The sequence below is a fragment of the Miscanthus floridulus genome, chromosome 1, assembly GCF_019320115.1.
Source record: "Miscanthus floridulus cultivar M001 chromosome 1, ASM1932011v1, whole genome shotgun sequence".
Lineage (NCBI taxonomy): Eukaryota > Viridiplantae > Streptophyta > Magnoliopsida > Poales > Poaceae > Miscanthus > Miscanthus floridulus.
In genome coordinates, this window is record NC_089580.1 from 65528155 (window position 1) to 65547065 (window position 18911).

The 18911-nt window shown below is 44.2% G+C and overlaps 2 protein-coding genes across 6 annotated transcripts; one reads left to right on the forward strand and one right to left on the reverse strand.

The window, feature by feature from the left end:
* Nucleotides 1-206: 206 nt before the first annotated feature.
* On the reverse strand, nt 207-8832 carry LOC136534230 (uncharacterized). The gene is made up of 10 exons (XM_066526716.1): nt 8399-8832; nt 8117-8260; nt 7890-8014; nt 6979-7275; nt 6768-6901; nt 5552-5651; nt 5123-5215; nt 4977-5045; nt 4812-4883; nt 207-719 (listed from the first exon to the last, which is right to left on the reverse strand). Exons 1-10 carry the CDS (start codon nt 8820-8822, stop codon nt 696-698), a joined length of 1482 nt encoding a protein of 493 aa, XP_066382813.1. The 5' UTR covers nt 8823-8832; the 3' UTR covers nt 207-695.
* Nucleotides 8833-8990: 158 nt separating this feature from the next.
* On the forward strand, nt 8991-13746 carry LOC136534320 (uncharacterized). 5 transcript variants are annotated; one of them, XM_066526804.1, is made up of 14 exons: nt 8991-9119; nt 9220-9552; nt 9650-9703; nt 9788-9915; nt 10393-10770; nt 10848-10978; nt 11340-11457; nt 11521-11610; nt 11753-11780; nt 11857-11925; nt 12022-12106; nt 12794-12854; nt 12936-13087; nt 13280-13746. In XM_066526804.1, the coding sequence occupies exons 1-5, from the start codon at nt 9044-9046 to the stop codon at nt 10597-10599; spliced, it is 798 nt and encodes a 265-aa protein (XP_066382901.1). In that variant the 5' UTR covers nt 8991-9043; the 3' UTR covers nt 10600-10770; nt 10848-10978; nt 11340-11457; nt 11521-11610; nt 11753-11780; nt 11857-11925; nt 12022-12106; nt 12794-12854; nt 12936-13087; nt 13280-13746. The 5 variants fall into 5 exon arrangements, with proteins under 5 accessions (XP_066382901.1, XP_066383107.1, XP_066383057.1 ...); XM_066527010.1 differs by having other exon boundaries at nt 10519-10770; XM_066526960.1 differs by having other exon boundaries at nt 9788-9914; nt 10497-10770.
* Nucleotides 13747-18911: the final 5165 nt, after the last annotated feature.

Genomic DNA, 18911 nt, shown 5'->3' on the forward strand with positions numbered 1-18911 from the left:
TCCCAATCTACGATGTTAGAATCGTTCATGATCACTATACAAAACTCTTGGCAGTTGGCATTTCCCCACATAGACTGAATTCAGTGCTATCGCTTAAAAAAGATTCATCAGAACAAAAACACGTCAAAGCTTGTGGATCTCGCTTATATATCTTTACTCACGTAGGAGTACACAACAGCAACCCTATAGCCTTCAGCTCTTTTCTTGACAAAAGTTACAGCGCCAGCAGGACTTCAAATCGATACTGAAAACGTCAACCTGTCTGTCGGATGTCCTAACAACGACGGTTCGCCGCGCCTCCCTTCCTAGTAGAGGCTATATACCATGAGGTGGGAGCCCTGATGTACAAAGAGGTGGGGCCTTTTAACTTGGCCTCTCAATAGTCATATATAGTCATCATTAAGATAAGTGCAAGAATGCTCTAGTTGAGTCGCTCTTGTTTTGATAGCTACGATTTCACAATAATTACCAGAAATTGAACCATTAATGAAGCTAGTCAAGCTCCATAAATTTACTCCCCCAGCTGCTACCGTATGGAGAGATTACACATATTCTGCCAGAACTATTTCTCATTCAAAAGGTTACACCATCTGTAAAACCACAATGGTCTGGAGACCCCAACCATTGAACATACTTGTTCTGTTAAAGACGAGCATGACAACACTGTACAATCCAGTGAATTCATGCAGTGAGGTTTATAGAAGTCTGGAGAACCGAACCTGCAGTCATCAAATACAATCACAAAAAAAAAGTCAGTTTATAGAAGTAATCCAGTGAGGTAAGTCACTAAAACAAAATTCTGCCATAGGGCACGCTGAATTCATGCTTTTTGCCAAAGTTGCCAAAAGACAACAACAACCACAAAGCATTTAAGTCCCAAACAAGTTGGGGTAGGCTAGAGTTGAAACCCATCAGAAGCAATCAAGGTTCAGGCACGTGAATAGCTGTCTTCCAAGCACTCCTATCTAAGGCTAAGTCTTTGGGTATATTCCATCATTTCAAGTCTCCTTTTATTGCCTCTACCCAAGTCAACTTCGGTCTTCCTCTGCCTCTCTTCACGTTACTATCCTGACTTAGGATTCCACTACGCACCGGTGCATCTGGAGGTCTCCGTTGCACATGTCCAAACCATCTCAACCGGTGTTGGACAAGCTTTTCTTCAATTGGCGCAACCCCTAATCTCTCACGTATATCATCGTTCCGAACTCGATCCCTTCTTGTATGACCGCAAATCCAACGCAACATACGCATTTCCGCGACACTTAGCTGTTGAACATGTCGTCTTTTCGTAGGCCAACATTCTGCACCATACAACATAGCAGGTCTAATCGCCGTCCTATAAAACTTGCCTTTTAGCTTCTGTGGTACCCTTTTGTCACATAGGACACCAGACGCTTGCCGCCACTTCATCCACCCTGCTTTGATTCTATGGCTAACATCTTCATCAATATCCCCGTCCCTCTGTAGCATTGATCCTAAATATCGAAAGGTATCCTTCCTAGGCACTACTTGACCTTCCAAACTAACATCTTCCTCCCGAGTAGTAGTGCCGAAGTCACATCTCATATACTCAGTTTTAGTTCTGCTGAGTCTAAAACCTTTGGACTCCAAAGTCTCCCGCCATAACTCCAGTTTCCGATTCACTCCTGTCCGGCTTTCATCAACTAGCACTACATCGTCCGCGAAAAGCATACACCAAAGGATGTCTCCTTGTATGTCCCTTGTGACCTCATCCATCACTAAAGCAAACAAATAAGGCTCAAAGCTGACCCTTGATGTAGTCCTATCCTAATCGGGAAGTCATCCGTGTCTCCATCACTTGTTCGAAATCTAGTCACAACATTGTTGTACATGTCCTTAATGAGCCCGACGTACTTCGTTGGGACTTTATGTTTGTCCAAAGCCCACCACATAACATTCCTTGGTATTTTATCATAAGCCTTCTCCAAGTCAATAAAACCATGTGTAGGTCCTTCTTCTTCTTCCTATACCGCTCCATAACTTGTCTTACTAAGAAAATGGCTTTCATGGTTGACCTTCCGGGCATGAAACCAAATTGGTTCATAGAGACCCGCGTTACTGCTCTCAAGCGATGCTCGATAACTCTCTCCTATAGCTTCATAGTATGGCTCATCAACTTAATTCCCCGGTAATTCGTACAACTTTGAATATCCCCTTTATTCTTGTAGATCGGTACCAATATACTTCTCCTCCACTCATCAGGCATCTTGTTCGATCGAAAAATATGGTTGAACAGCTTGGTTAGCCATACTATAGCTATGTCCCCGAGACATCTCCACACCTCGATTGGGATACCATCTGGTCCCATCGCCTTACCTCCTTTCATCCTTTTCAACGCCTCTCTGACCTCAGATTCTTGGATTCTCCGCACAAAGCGCCTATTGGTGTCATCAAAAGAGTCATCCAACTGAAAGGTTGTGTCCATATTCTCACCATTGAACAATTTGTCAAAATACTCTTGCCATCGATGTCGGATCTCACCCTCCTTCACCAAGAGATGCTCCCTTTCATCCTTAATGCACTTAACTTTGTTGAAGTCCCGTGTCTTTCTCTCACGAACCCTAGCCATCCTATAAATGTCCTTCTCTCCTTCCTTCGTACTCAAATGTTGGTAAAGATCCTCGTACGCTCTACCCTTTGCCACCCTTACAGCTCGCTTTGCAGTCTTCTTTGCTACCTTGTACTTCTCTATGTTGTCCACACTCCTGTCATGGTATAAGCGTCTATAGCATTCTTTCTTCTCCTTAATAGCCCTTTGGACTTCCTCGTTCCACCACCAAGTATCTTTAGCCTCGCGTCCCCTTCCTTTAGTTACTCTACACACCTCTGAGGCTACCTTCTGAATGTTGGTTGCCATCTTGTTCCACATGTTGTTTATGTCGTCTTCTTTCTTCCAAGAGCCCTCTTTGATAACCATTTTCCCTAAATACCTCTGACGTCTCCCCTTTCAGTTTCCACCACTTTGTTTTTTCAATCTTAGCTTGTTTATCCCTACGGGCACGCACCTGAAAACGAAAATCTGCCACCAAAAACTTATGTTGAGAAACAACACACTCCCCTAGTATCACCTTGCAATCCAAGCATGCTCGTTTGTCCTTTCTTCTTGCGAGGACAAAGTCAATCTAGCTACAGTGTTGTTCGCTACTGAAGGTCACTAGATGAGATTCTCTCTTTCTAAAGAAAGTGTTGGCTATCATCAGGTCAAAAGCTACCGCGAAGTCCAGAACTTCCTCCCCCTCTTGATTCCTACTACCATACCCAAAACCTCCATGGACTGCCTCGAAACCTGCGCTTGTAGTACCTACATGCCCATTAAGATCTCCTCCTATAAAAAGCTTCTCACTACTAGGTATAGCTCTAACCAGGCCATCTAAGTCTTCCCAGAACTGTCTCTTAGCACTCTCGTCAAGGCCTACCTGGGGGCATACGCACTAATTACGTTCAAGACCAAAGTTGCCAAAAGACAATAAAAATTAATTTGCCTGCTTAAAAATAAACATTAGAATTTCCCAAAAACGGTAAGATTATGCATTGGCCTCATGTAATGCAGCACACCTCGCGAGCCAACTAGACAAGGGTGACCAGCCAATGGTGATCTCTAAAAAGTGGTCTGTATTGTCATTCTTTCAGCAAAAAGTAGTCAATTCTATCTGCTGCAGTTTTGGAGGGATCTAACGGTAGCAGCAAATAAGGGAAGCAACATTTCGACCAGTGGCACACATGGAAAACTTTGGCACGCTAGGGAACACTACAATTTTCAATGGCATAGAAGGAATTAATTTCACCCATAGAATCGATTGGCGCACAGTTGAAAATTATATGAAAAATTCCTTCTATACCATTGAAAATTATAGATTCAAAAACTTAGTTTTCCTTGTGTGCCACTTGTTGAAATGTTGTTTCCCTTATTTGCCACTACCATTAAATCCGTTCAAAATTGTAGCAGATGCTAGGTTTTGGTTGTAGTAAGGCCATTTTTGCCCCTTCTATGGACTAATAGATGGGCCCAGCTAAGTACACCCCTAAAGCCTCACAGCCCCAAATCCCCCATCCTCATCCTCTGGCCGTTACATCTGAGAGAGAGGAAGAGGACTTCCGTGGAGCGCGCGGTGGAAGAGCAGAGGACCTAGCGGTGGGCGTGCATGATGGGAACCGGGCTCGCGGCCTAGGCGGGCGAGCGGGCGAGCAGTTGAGGATACGTGGCCTGGGCAACTGCCGGCAGTGGGAGCCAAGTTGTGGTTTGCAGAGTGCATGGACTGGGACGAGCAGTATAGCAGACGGCAGCTTCAATGTCAGAAATTTTGTTTTGCTCATTTGTGTGATGAGAATTGGATGGTCTCTATGAACTATTGGCTAACTTCTGTATGTTAAACATGTATAAGCTTATTCAAATTTTATCAAATGACTATTCTGTCTCACGGGTGTATTTCCTCTAGGAGGGGCATGCTCGTCTTTTCTACAGCTACTTAACAGTTTGCTAATGGAAGTGGCATAGAGGGGAACCAAAATTTCATCTAGTGGCACACAAAGGAAACAAAGTTTTTGAATTAATTCCTTACATGAGACTGGTGATGTCATGGCAAATCAACTCATGTGGCATTGGAGGGATATCAGGTTTAGCAGTGGCAGATCTGGGATATATGCTTATTCTAATGTCATATAAGGAATTAATCTAAAAGGTGACGTTGTCAAACTCAACATGTAACAACATATGAAGTATCAAGCTCTACAGCTGAGGGTGCAGCTAAGGATGTCCTGAGAGATGCAGAGAATGTGCTATAACCACTCACATTGGCAACATCAGAGAATGGCACATGCAAGGTAATGCTTCTCTTGACATCGGGGGCATCTTGAACTTCCAGCTACAAAGTACAATACACATTTGTAAATAATTTTGCTATTTTCGATCATTCTGATAATTTCTTTTCATCAATATATGCAACAATTAATCACACCTTGAAATCAACCTCCGTGTATGTCCCATGGAGGTACTTCGAACCATAAGATAGTAGAAAACCTTCAAACTGCTCAGAAAGATTGACCACGTAAACTAAAATCATAAGTAGATTATTGATCTATAGGTATGAGAGAGATGTGTCACCTCAGGCAGAGGTTTATGAGACTTCTCATCAAAGGAAACAATCACATTCCCACTTCTAATGCCATGCTTCCATGCGGCGGAATTGTATTCAACCTAGACAGATTAAAAGAGTTACAATATTTCTACACCTTGGGGTACAATGGTATTCAACATCCAACATATTGAAGAACTTTGAATTATCGAATTATTAAACCTGCTCAATACGACTAAACCACTTTAGTAATAGGTCCTGTAATTGGACATTTGGACTGAATTACTTAACCGAAATCCTAAAATTCAGTGGTCCAATAACTGATCACGACTAAGACCTATTATTGAACAACTTTCACTGGAAAGATGCTTTCAGTTCAGTAAATATGCTGGGTGTAGAACACTACTAGAGCTACCTCGTCTACAATGTGATTATACCAGAAGAGAACTCAGGTATACCTCATCTACAACTAAACCATCAAACCTGATGTCACCAGAGACACCATCCAGAACCTCCACATTCCTAAAGTGCATACCGAGCAAGGGACGTGCAATCCGTCTGCAATAAGTTGCATCAAGCTTTTTAGCGCTGAAAATTGAACTCCAGAACATTTTCAATATAATCGAAAGAAGAAGCTCCATAAGACATGATAATTCAAAGAGACATTGATTTAAGGGTCCATTTAGTTAGTCATGTAATTCAATTAGTATTTCTAACTACTAAATTTCTACTGACTCAAAAAGTACAGTCTAAAGCTTCACTCTACTGGATACTTGAATTTTGAAAAGATCTAACCAGGGGGTGTATTGTAAACCTACCGATCCTTAGCAAACATACTTGATACCAGTTTTATGTACTTAAAACTAATACTTATCACATCACACGTCCAAGATTTTGTCAATATAGTTATCAAAGATAGTAAACAAGGAGTGATAGCAACACCTCGAGTGGCTACCTGCCTATAAGTTTGCTGTATCTGTAATAATAGGTAATATGCGAGCCCCGCTTTTCTGATTCATATAAAGTTTACTAAATTAGCTAGTGTTATGTGCAAGCTATTGAGTAAACATGACATGGAGTGCAACAAATTGTTTGTGCACACCATCAGAACAGGGCATTGCTGTGCCCAACACGACATCTGGAGAAATAGCACAACTGGTTGAAAGTATTAGTGATGAGGCCAGGTAGAATCAGCTTGATAACTGGTGCATATTGATGGCTTATCTGAGCATATGATATGGGTGCAGTGGCTACTGGTGCTGGTGGTGGTGGCTCCAAGGTGCTACCAGGTCTGGCCCTGGAGTTGATGCGGAAAATCAACAGAACTGCAGTTTTTGGGGGATTGGAGTATAGTGAGATGCTTAGATGTGTGTTCCTTTGAGTTTGATGTGAGTGACGAGTCTTCGTGCTCTCTAGTAGCAGATGGCTTATGCTATGAACCTGTGTGCATTTGAGCAGGAGCAATGCTCCCTGCCGGTTGATCCTGTTGCAATAAAGCATACAGACAGGGGGGATGATCCCTGTGACTATAAAAAAAAGTCGTTGACTTTAAAACTGGAAACCCCAAAATGAACCTACCCAGAAAATGGGAAACAAATCCAAACTTAATCCACATAGCAATACATAAGAAGGTGGTAGAGATAGAAAGAGACTGGCACAAGAGGGGAAACAAACCCGAATTCAGTCCACATATTAAGACATGAGAGGGCAGTAGAGATGGGAAGAATAGCTGAAATTCCTTCAATGGAAGGTATTGACAGCCCTACAACATCACCATGATGATCAACCACCGGTCCTCCTGTGCCACACTGCACCAAAGAAATGGTTCCAATATGAATAATTAAGCAATAATAATGCATCAGGAGAACTCTATGATGATCATTACCTCAGGTAGTTCATAGCCCACAAAGAGGTATCCTTGGCGCAACGCACAAAAACCCTGTTCCTGCATAATTGTCCCACGATGGACCACCAATGACAAATCTTTGTCCCAACCCAATGCAAATACCTCATCACCATGTTTTGGAGGGCTCAAACAAAAATGAGGGATCTGTGTTGGTATATCCAGGAGTATTCCCTGAAAAGCAACCTCCAGCAAAGAAAGGTGATAGAAGTTGCTGAAGAAGAGCAATTTTGCCTCAATTAAGCCATCATCTTCCTTGTATTGCCAACGAACGAATATCTGCAAGGACAAGACATGCTTAGATACAGTTCAACTGTGTGAAAGGGTTAAGAATAGAGGAAAGTTAATGATGAACCAAAGAAGGCACCACTAGAAGAAGCAAAGATGAAATCATAGGTAAAATGTGGGAAAACGGAGCTAATGATGGAAATAACACATAAATGCGTTGAAGCAACATCTGGCAGCGTTAAAATAGCAAATCAGGGTCATGGAAATGTTGAAGATGGGAGAGCTTGAGCCAGCGATAGGAAGTGAGAAAATAATTCAAAGCAGAGACAAGCGCTTGCTGCTGGTTACTTCTAGAGACCTTTGAACTTGATAGAGAACTGATATCAGATTGCAGGTATCTCTGTAACACCAAAGGGGCAGGAACATAATCTACTTGGAACAGCGCAAGAAAACAAACAGTGTTTACTCTGGTACTACAGTATGGCGTGATAGGTGTGGCTAATCCAATGCGACAAACAAGTGAAGGGTTTCCTCATCTGAAGGACAAAGGAATAACGAACCAATCAACATGCCATGATGCAATGAGAAGGTAGCCGATCATGAAAATCAATACTCCGACAACACACGGTAACATATATTTAGCACAGCAGAGGTTTTGTTAGCACCTTGCTCTTGGAGTTATCATCAATGCCGTAGCCAAAACAATCACACGTGAGGATCTTTGCTGTCTTATTGACCATGTCCCAGGCAACGATGACGCCAGTACAGCACCCATCCAAATCTTCCAGATCTGAAAAATAATGTGCCCGCAATCAGAGCTGGAATCATCAGCGACGGATTTGGAGGAAAGCAGCAAGATTGAGTGAACTGAACATCTTCCGTCGATTGTTACCTTGAATTTCTATGGGATAGGAAACATTGACGATTACCTTTGCCACATTTATGAGCTTCATCTTGTCATCCGGGTCGACCACAGCGGCAACAGTGGCGGGATCCTTGTGGCCATGGGTCTGAGTGGGAAGGTTATTGGTAGCAGCTGAAGAAGGCAAGAAAAATTATAATTTAGACAAGGGGGGGCATACGATTAAACAATTTAGGCAAGAGAAATAGAAGACGATAATCTATAGCAATGGTAACAACTAAAATAGCAATGCAATTGAGAAGAAGATCGAACCATTGAGATCCGGTTTTGCCTTAACTTTCTGCTTGTTCTTCTCGTCCTTCAGCTTCTCCTCCTGCTCCACCAGCTTCTGCGCAGCCTCCATGGAAATCGATCTCTTCGCCGCCAAAATAATACACTTCTTCCTCTTCTCCATAAACTTGATAGTCTTCTCCACAGAGTTGATCTCCCTTGCATGCTTCTTCGCGTCCTCCAGACCTGCCTGCCCCACCAACTTCTTCCGCGTCTCGGGATGCTTGATCTTCCTCTCCAGAGACTTGACCTCCTTGAAACGCTTCTTCCTGCCCTTGCAATCCGCCAGCTCCGTGAAAAATGTCGTCAACTTCATCTCAAGTTTCCTCTTCTGACTCTTCAATTGCTCAATTCTGCTCTCGCAAAACTCAACGGTGAACGGATCCAACCTCGCTGTGTTCCCCATCAGAAGAATTTCGCTCCAGCAGCGGCCGATGGAAGTCAGATTTCTTAAGTGGCAAAAAAATTATTTCTTGTAGTAAATAAGGAATTCTCAAATAAGGGATGATTTATCCCGGCCTTCAAGAGTCCAAATAGGACATAGGAGCGAAAACACCCTCCCAAGTCCCAGCTCCAAGCACATCCTCTCGGGGGTGTGGAAAACACCCTCCAAGCACCTCGCCGAGCATGAGTGGTGGCGCAACCGGCGACAGGCGCGGCACGGCCGCAGGCAGTAAGGGCGTCGGGAGTGGCACGGCGACAGGTAAGTCCGGATCTGCGCGATTACATTTCTGTTTGGTGGTTTGGTGGTAGAATTTTGATCCGGTCCCTTATTGTACGTGCTCACAACGAGACGAAATCAGACAGTCTTGGGGATCACGACGGCTCCCAATTGAGGGAAAGGGGGAGCAGTGCGGCGGCGGCGGTGGTCGACCGGAGACTCACACGGTCGAGAGCAAGAGAGCTGGGGCTGGGGATGCAGAATGCTGCATGGCCGGAGCTTGGAGGCCGCAAGGGCAAGAAACGTGGGCTCGCGGCGGAGGAAGGCCCTAAAGAGCTCGAATCGCTTCCCGAACAGAAGAATTTGGAGGAGCAGGAGCAGGAGGGGATGCAGATGTCCGTCCCGGCAAGAGTAGGCCCACGCAAAAGTTGTGGTAACTGTCGCGATCGCGGCAGCATGATCAGCAAGCGTGATGGTTTGGTTTCGCTGATTTAACTGTGCATTGCTGATTTAACCCTGCAGTTTATGTACAACTTATCAGTTTTTTCCATTTCCCTTCATCTGTCTTTCAGCACAACTCTTGGATGGGGTGCCTTGGCTCGTCCATGTTTCATCCACAGATCTTGGTGAGGCAGACTAAACCACACCAATAAGTCCAATCCCTCCTGATATCCCCCCTGGTGACACCTCTCTCCGTGCTTGCACTGCAGATGAGAAGGAGATTCTCCGGTGCAGTGGCACAGTCATCCACTGGGATAAGGAAAAAGCTTGGATACTGACTTCATATCATGTTGTTTTCCGCATAAATGAAGCTAGATTGTATAGCCCTACGCCTAAGGTACCATCAACTGTTTTGCTTTAGTAATTATGTTATACACAAGTCTAACCTCATTGGTTTGAAGTCCATGGAGCCTGCTATAACTGGTCTGCTTGATCTTATCACCATCTAGGCTTCTAGCACATCTCTTTGTTGCCTGTTCCTGTTGTCACATTCCCCATGCCTCATGTAAATATTACGATTTGAAGTTCAACACACTGTCAAGTATCTTATCTCTGCATTATTGTATTGTTCTTGTTCATTCTATTAGCAGCATTTGAATTTGCAACCCCTAGTAAATTAACTGCTCTCTTTCCGCTTTGGGAGTGTATTTATTATTATGCATGCTAAGTTATGGCTTGTCTTTTGATATGCATCTCATCTAAAGATATTGTGCATATTGCTGTGCTTGCATGCCTCTTGTTTTACTGATAGTTTACTGTCGACCTCCTTTCTCTGATGTTGACATCCTGTTACCTGTTATTTGGTATATTCCAGCTGTTGATCCAAGGTTTCTTTGTGCTTTCTCTAGTGGTACATTCTTGTCCATTATTATCGTTTCACATAGTTGAACTGCATCAATATGTTTCTCATCTTTGCAGGCTGGCAATCCATGTGGAGAAGGCTGTTCACTTGCCGAACAAGGGCAAGTATGATGGAAAAATGTTGTTCTTCAGTGAACGCTATCAACTTGCTTTGATATAAGTGGAATCAACTGTTGAAGTGATTCCCCCTCGTGATGGTTCTAGACCCTGGTACAATGAGAAGGTTAAAACATTGGCTAGGGATAAAAAAATGTCTTTGAAGCTTCACCATGGGACAATCATGTGGGAGGAAGAAAACTGCTTTCTCTTTGTCAACTGTAAACTCTTGCCGGTAATAATCAATCAATCGTATCAGTAAGTTCTTTTCACGTTATTCTGGTTTCATTATTTATTAACTATTTGGTGCAGTGTGGCATAGGTGGTCCGGTGATTAACCATGCTGGTGAGATCGTAGGGATGTCATGTTATTACGACGAAGACCTGGCTATCATTTCTATCACCACGATCCGTATATGCATCACGATGTGGACCAAGTTTGGGTGTGTTTCCCTTTTCCATACATTGCCTTGCCATCTCCATTCGATAACTTGGATGAGTTGTTCCCCACCTGTCACAACCATTGAGTATAATAACATAAGTTGTAACTTGGGATACTTAGCAGTTGAGAAACACAAAAGTGGTGTTAAACAACCAGTGATCTAAATTGGCGTTGCATTTTTTTTCAAATCAATGAGTACCACATTGTCATAAATGGTAGCAGGATTATCAGACAAGCTAAATATATGCTAAACACATGAGTCTTTAAAGTGATGATTATCTATTCTTATGAAGCTGCTTTCATTGGATTAAATCCAAAATTCAATTTTTAGATCTGAGTTTCTTAATCCAAATTAGTTGCAGCTGTATTGCTCGTCCTATGCTTGGTATGTCCTTTAGAACTGTGAAGCTTTTGGATATTGTACGCCAAGATCGTCTCAGTTACAAATACAAAATCAGTGACGGCTTCATTGTAGACGAGGTATAACTAAATTCGATCTATATGTGCTGTTGGCCATATCACAACTCTTTTGATTTTATCTAGGTGACAGTTCCTTCTGATGCTGAGAAGCGTGGCATTAGACGAGGAAATGTAATTAGCTTCTCCAATGTGGACCCTCGCTACCTACCAGAGGTAACTATCTCTTGTGGTCGTGTTTTCTCTGTCACGGGCGCGTTAGTTTCCTAGCAGCAGCTTCTGCAGAGTGTGTTGTGTGTGTTGTGTTGTATGGATTCTTACCCCTTTTTATTATCTTCTTAATATAATGAAGCTGCAGCTCTCCTGTGTTTTCGAGAAAAAAAGAGGTAACTATCTCTGATATCAGTGTATCAATTTAATCTAGATACAATTATGGTTTACATGGTCAATCTTTCTGAATAGTTTGAAGATCATCTTCTCAATATTGGTTTGGATTCACTCAATGGGATGAGACGGGTGAATGATTTCAAGGTGTGTTAATGTTACTTGCAATGACAAAAATTATCAAAGTGGAATTATGATTGAAAATAACATTTTTAACAAATATTTTTACTCTGTTCATTGTAGCTTGAAGTTAATGATCTTGTTGGAAAGGTTAAGAGAACCATTATTCTGCCCTTGCAGATCTCTTATCGTTCTGAAGATTGAGAAGGTAGGCGCTTAACAGAACTGTTGTAGCAAGCACCGGAATATGAATATCTCCTTGTTATTGTTATCCTCAGTCTCTTCTCATCAGGCGCTTAGTTGCACCACATTGGCAGTACCACATGATTCATCATAGTATCTCACTGCATCACTTGATCCAGTTTGGCATTCTCTTTAGTTATACTGTTAGCCATATTTGATTTTGCTTCCTGTGCCCTTCGTAGCTGAATGAATGACTGCACCAATTACTCGTGCTACAAAATCACTGTGTGAACGGGCCTCTAGCTAAGTTGGTTAGGTGGCTCTAATAGCATTCCTCAGGTCCTGGGTTCAACTCCCCGTGGGAGCGAATCTCAGGCTGAGGTTAAAAAAATCCTCTCATTTTTCCCAAGCTAAAGCACAGGTCTAAGGCCCGGCCCAGGTCGTTGGTCTTCTCACATGGGTAACGTTGCCACTGTGTAAGGGTGGGGCAGGGAGTTCGGGGGTTTTCTCGACCTGCTTGAGAAGGTCTTTTCTTAGAAAAATCCCCAGGGACTGTCTTACCCCCCCCCCCCCCCCCCCCCCCCCCTGTAGGTCAAGTTAAAAAAAAAAACACTGTTGCTGGCCCTTTTCTAGTTGGCTGAACATACTGGCCCTTTCTCGCCATGTTTGATCAGTAGTGGCACTCATGTCGTGTTGCTATTCCACCCACCAGCTGTGATCACGACCAACCGGTTTGTTGTTGTGGCCACTACTTGGATTTCGTTGAGAATCAGGTGAACCCTCTTCAGTCTTCACATCGAACAGACAAACACTAACATCTGACCCCTGAAATCTCCCTGTGTGGTCTTCATCAGATGATGAGAAAGGAGCTCCCCTAAAATCATGGTCCTGGATGTTAAGGTGCATCACAAATCGGCTGCGATGGTTACGATGCAATGGTTTAGTAACAGATGCCGCGGTGATCGATTGCAGCCTAATATAACCAAACATAAAGTTACAGTAACAGGTACCAATGTAAACTGATTACAGTCCTAAATGGTTGAACGAAACAGCACCTTAGATTGATCTTTTTACATGGTTGCTTGTTTGATTCAATTTCTATAGCTGACATACACCTATAATTCAACTGAACATCAAGCATCTAAGCGGAAGCTCTTGCTGCCCTGTGTGGAAGCTGATAAATAGTTTTTGCTTTCAGGGCCTTATGTGGAAGAGTGGTTGTTCCCTGTTACTGAAGGTAACAGTCATGCTTCAAAGTCAGAGTATTCTTTGCCCACAGGAGAAGAATGGGACGTTCATGACAAGTCTGCAGAAGATGAAGCATTTAACTACAAGACCTCACAGCCTACATGGCTGAGTCAAGTGTCTAACAAAGTGGGAGAAGTATCTATATCAAAATGCGCTTGATTGGAAGTGCGTTCAGAAGTTCCAACTGAAGCTGAAGCTTTGCTAGTGAACGGTCGTAGTTTGGAGGAGGCGCTGTTGGGAAGGAAATGGGTAAATCTGTTCACATTTGGTGTGGACTGGGGTGTGTAATAAGCTGGCGTTTCTTGTTGGCGTTTGGCTAGTTGTTGTAGCGTTGCCTAGTAATTTGCCTGTTCCTGGATCCTGGTGCTGTAACTGAATGTTGTATCTGCTCGTCTTTGGTAATGCTAAGGCCGGGGTCAACTTCTAGCGAAAGCTTAGATGTGAAATACAGGTTCAACTTCTCGAACTCCAAAAAAATCCAAGCGATAGCTTTAAGCTTACATGTGAGATACAGGTTCAACTTCTAGCTCCAAGCAATACGGAAAACTCTTGGTTTGCTCCTAATTAATTCCAGTCTCAAATAGATATCCCATTGCTGAACATCCAACGATGCCACATGATTGCTGAACATCCAACAATGCCACTAACTGGCAACTATTGGATTTTCGTACCAACGATAACTGGAACACGCTAGTTTTCATAAACACAAGTTGAGGTACTGTTCGTTTCCCCCCCCAAAAAAACATTAGCTGTTGGCGGGCGTGCTATTGGATTTTTTTTACCAACGATAACTGGAGCACGATAGTTTTCAAAAACACAAGTAGAGGTACTGTTCGTTAAAAAAAAAAGCAAAACCATTAGCTGTTGCTCTTTTAAAAATTAGATGGGAAAAAAGGGGATCATTTTAAGGATAAAATAAGAAATAAAAATAGGAGCTGGAAAAAAAATTCCGTTGCCAGGACTCATACCCGGGTCTCTCAAGTAAGAGCTGAGTATCCTAACAAGCATACTACAACGGAATCTGGTCGATAGTGTTAAGTTCATATTATAAATCATCCTGGGCTCTGTTCGTTTTGCTTAGCTTATGTTGATGTTTATGCTAATTTGTTGTGAGAGAAAAATATTATTCGTTCGCTGAAAAATACTGTTGAAGTAGTGCTGCGGAACAGGACGCTAGTTGTTGGACAATTGTATGGTTGTGTCCAAGTATATTGCTACAGGTGAGGATCAAATGGACTTGGTAAGTTCAGTCACCAGCTGCAATAATTGAAGCAAGAGAATTATTGACTATAGTGTTGGTGATTTACTTACTCCGTAAAAAAAATGTACTCCCTCTGTTCTAGAAAAGGAGAAAAAAAAATGGTATGGACGATGGGAGCACCGTGCTGCTGGTGCGACCCAAAGCGCGATGGCTGCCGCGTGGAAGCCCGTTCCATCGGACGGCAGCAGTAAAGGCCGCGGCCGAATCGATTCCTCATCGCAGACGGCTCGGCTCCGCATTGGCAGATGGCTCGACTCCATCGGCTCCACATCGCAGACTGCTCGGCTCCGCATCGCAGACAGTTCGGCCTTCACATCGCGGCTCCTTTGACTCCGCCGTCGCCAGAGCATGGCACGGCCTGTACCCGTGGTGTCCGGGGAGGTCACGAACGACCAACGCGCGGCTCGACGAGGCGCGTCTGCTGAGGCGCCTGCGCAGACGGGCAGGGAGAGGAGAGGGAGACGGGAGTGGCGGCGGCGGATTGGGAGGAGCTGCAGTATTCAAACTCTGAATATAGCTGCAGTATTCAACATAATTAGATTTGGAATATATGTAACTGAGTTCTTTCGGCGTGACTTAAAATTAGCATCCAACTCATTTGCACGGAGACTACTGTAACCTTCTCACGTTCTACAAGAAGTTTTGAAAGACCGAGCTTCCCACGAAATCTTTTCTTAAAGATATTATTCATACATTCATTTCTTCGGGTCGAATTCACGTCTGCTATAAAAGAGTCCTGTATACCGCAGCCCACTTTGGTGGTGTTCGCTGGTCTGGACTCGTTCAGCCAGCCGGCTGATCCCCCTCAAAAGTTATTGTTCATCAAATCAGTCGAACAGTGTTTTTCTCTCACAACAAACCAGCCGGAACAATATTTTCAGTCAAGTTTCAGACCAGCGAACGGGGTCTTTGCCCTCAAAGCACATAGGTTTGCCATCCATGAGTTATTCTCAAGATTGTATTTAGCCAACAATTCATGTCATTTATCTATGAAGTAAGTCTCTGGTCTGTCTTCATACACACATTTTTTGAAATCCGATAGACGCATGAATCACATGACTAGGATATTTAGCAGCATTTAAGCAAATGTGCCACAAACAAAGACGGTGGCTTGTATTTAGGAATACATAAGCAATTGCTGCTGCCATAGCTACGTCTTAATCTATAAAAAATGTGCTGGGATGCTTTCCTGACATTGCCATGAGAAAGGTTTCAAAAAACCAAACAAATAATACAATAGTTTCATTAAATAGAAGTGCACATCCAAAAATACTATTTACTTATGATGGTTACAGCCAAGAATCGGAGCAAAAGGCATTTAGTTTGAAACGTGGTGTCAAATGACACAACATCACCAAAGCATTTGTAATCCATGATAGACTGACCATCTGCCCAAAAGAAATTTGCTATACGACCATCTTCCTTGTCTACCTGAAATACATAAAAAATGTAGGATCTTGTAACTGTTTATTTCTCAGATATTCAAACAGTGTTTGTGCATCATTGGCTTTTAAGTACTGTCTGCGCTCGCGACCAATCTCATTATCGCAATCAATCTTAGCAAATGGTGTATTTTCTTCCCCTCCATAAAACTCCTTTATGAACTCATAAACTTGGGCCGGCTTCATTCCAGCTTTCCATATCTGTCCACTTAATTTCCTGTCTATCTCTATAACCTGTCGTTGGGACCTCAGCTTGTGTGACTTATTTGGACTAGATAATGATTGTGATCTAGTACAACCTTTTGCACTGTCCAAATCCCCTCTTTGTTGATACTAACTTGAACACGAGCATCACAACCCGTCCTTTTAATGTCCTTTTGTGATAACTCATTTTGTCGATGTCCTTGGCTACTGCAAACTACATATTTCTGACATAAACTACCATCTTGATGGTGCTTTGTCTTGCTCTTTCTAACACTGAACCCAACCTTGCCGAGGGTCGCACCAGCAGCATGGTACTCTCATCACCCATACAATTTTTTTTCCAGAAAAGGAGTCATTCTAGGACAGGGCATAGGTACCAAGACCAGAGAAAAAAGACTGTCATACCCCTATTCTAGTAATCTCTGCTCTCTTGTGCTCCTCTTCCCCATCCAAACCCGTGCCTCCTTCTCCGACGCCGATTCACCCCTCCAGAAGCGGCTGCGCCACGCTCGCCATCACTAGGAAGAGGCAGTGTGGCTACAGCTACGTCAAGAAGGGGTGCAGCGTGGATCTCCACCGCACTAGACTAGATCTCCGCTGCCCCAACCTGGATCTCTGCCGCACCAGCTTGGATCTCGGCCACCACGGCCTGGATCTCCGTTGCATCGGTCGACGTCGGAGAAGAAGAGGAGGGCGAGCGCGGCCTCCACGCCGGTGGAGGAGAAGAGGGGCTAGGCCAGCTTTGCGTCAGTGGAGAAGAGGGGCCCGGGCACTGGCCTCCGCGCCATAGGAGAAGAGGCAGGCGTTGGCCATCGCGTCGGTGGAGGAGAAGAGGTGGGCAGGCGCTGGCCTCCTCGCCGGTGGAGGAGAAGAGGAGGGCAGGCACCCTCACCCTAGGCGCTTTTTCACCGAACACCGAACTGAACCGAACCGAAACTGAACCGAATAGTCGGTAGTTCGGTTTCGGTTTTGGATCCTGGAAACTTCAGTGTTCGGTTGAGGAGTCGGTTTCTGACCTGAACAGAACCGAACTACCGCAGAACCGAAGTCAGGCTCGTAGCTCGCAGCAATCTTCGTCTGACCATCTCCTCTTCCCCAACGTTTGATGGTCGATGCAGCCCACCAAGGCCCACGACGTACCTATCTAGGCAGGCCCGTGAGGCCTTAGCCCTCTCCCTCTCGTAGTCTCCCCTCTCCCATGACCCGTCTGACTCCCTCTAGCCTCTCTCCCTCTCCCATCCGACTCCCCATCCCAAACCCTAAATCCAGCCAGTGGCGGCGCGACTGTGAGGTGTTCTAGCGAGCGCAGAAGCGGTGGCGGGCGAGGCGATGTGTGGACAACAAGCGACTACTACGAGCTGCGGCGGCACGGGCGCGGCACGAGGCAAAGGCGTGCTCGGTGGCTGCATGGCGCGGCTGCTCCACGGCGCGATGGGAGGCGACGGCGGTGGCGCGTCGCGCGGATGCGAGCAGGCGACGGTGGTGGCGCGTCGTGGATGCGAGCAGGCGGCAGCGGTCTGTACGAGTGGAAGGTGGAGCCGGCGGCACATTTGCTACTCCAGGTGAAGCTCCGCGCGTTGCGGATGCGAGCGACTGCGAGGGCTGGAGGTAGGCTCGGCTTTCTCGGTTTAAACCGAAAAACCGAAGTAAGAAACCGAAACCGAAATGGGCGGTGTTGCATTCACTAATTAACCGATCGGCTTCTCATTCTTAAAAACCGAACTTTTGTGAAACCGAATAAACCGAACCGAATTGTCGGTTTAAACCGAATGCCCAGGCTGAAGGCACCCGAATCCGTGCAGCAGAGAAGAAAACGCCGGTCGCTGGCGGTGCGAGATGCGAGAGAAAAGACGAGAGGCAAGATGCGGGGGAGGAAAGGCGAGGCGGGGAGAGTGTAGGCATGTTGCCTCGATTCAGGGTAAAGTGGTGGGCCTACACCTAAAACAACTGTTTTTTTTTACACATTTCAAACCCCAGAACAACTGTTTTTTTTTTGGGGCGGAGGGAGTAATTCTTTTTTTCGAGAAGTCAAATAATCTAAATTTAACTAAAGGTATATAAAAAATTAATATTCATGATAAAAAAATAAGGATTACTAGATTAATTATGTAATATATATTTTTTTAGTAAATTTAATTGGAGACAAAAAAATGTTAATATTATCCATTACAAGCTTGGTCAAAATTAAATTAGTTTGACTACCAAAAATCCTATAGTTGCATCTAATTGTGGACAGAGAGAGTAATTGGTATCACCAATGAATATAGCAATAGAAATTGCTACATTAATCATCGATGAAGGTGGATTAGACCAGCAAACATTGGTAAACGAATATTGACCTATGGCAACGCTTGAGGTGCTCTCTCAAGTGTAGGCACTGTGCCTATTCATCGATGAAGGCGATGAGCACGGGGGCTGGTCCAAGCCTCTGTGGCAATGTTTGGCCAAACAAAAAGGACATAGATCAATTCTGTTCGGTAGGATTTATCGTGGCTGCGGCTGATTCGTAGTGCTGATTTGTTGTAAGAGAAAAACGGTGTTCCATGTGATTTGTTGTTTTCCTCCCATCATTGGTACTGAAAGAGAATAAGAAGTGGAGTCACAAGGCAAAACTGTTCATAATGGAATTATTGCTGAACCGAACACATTTTCATTTTTACTCTGCATGAGTTCAT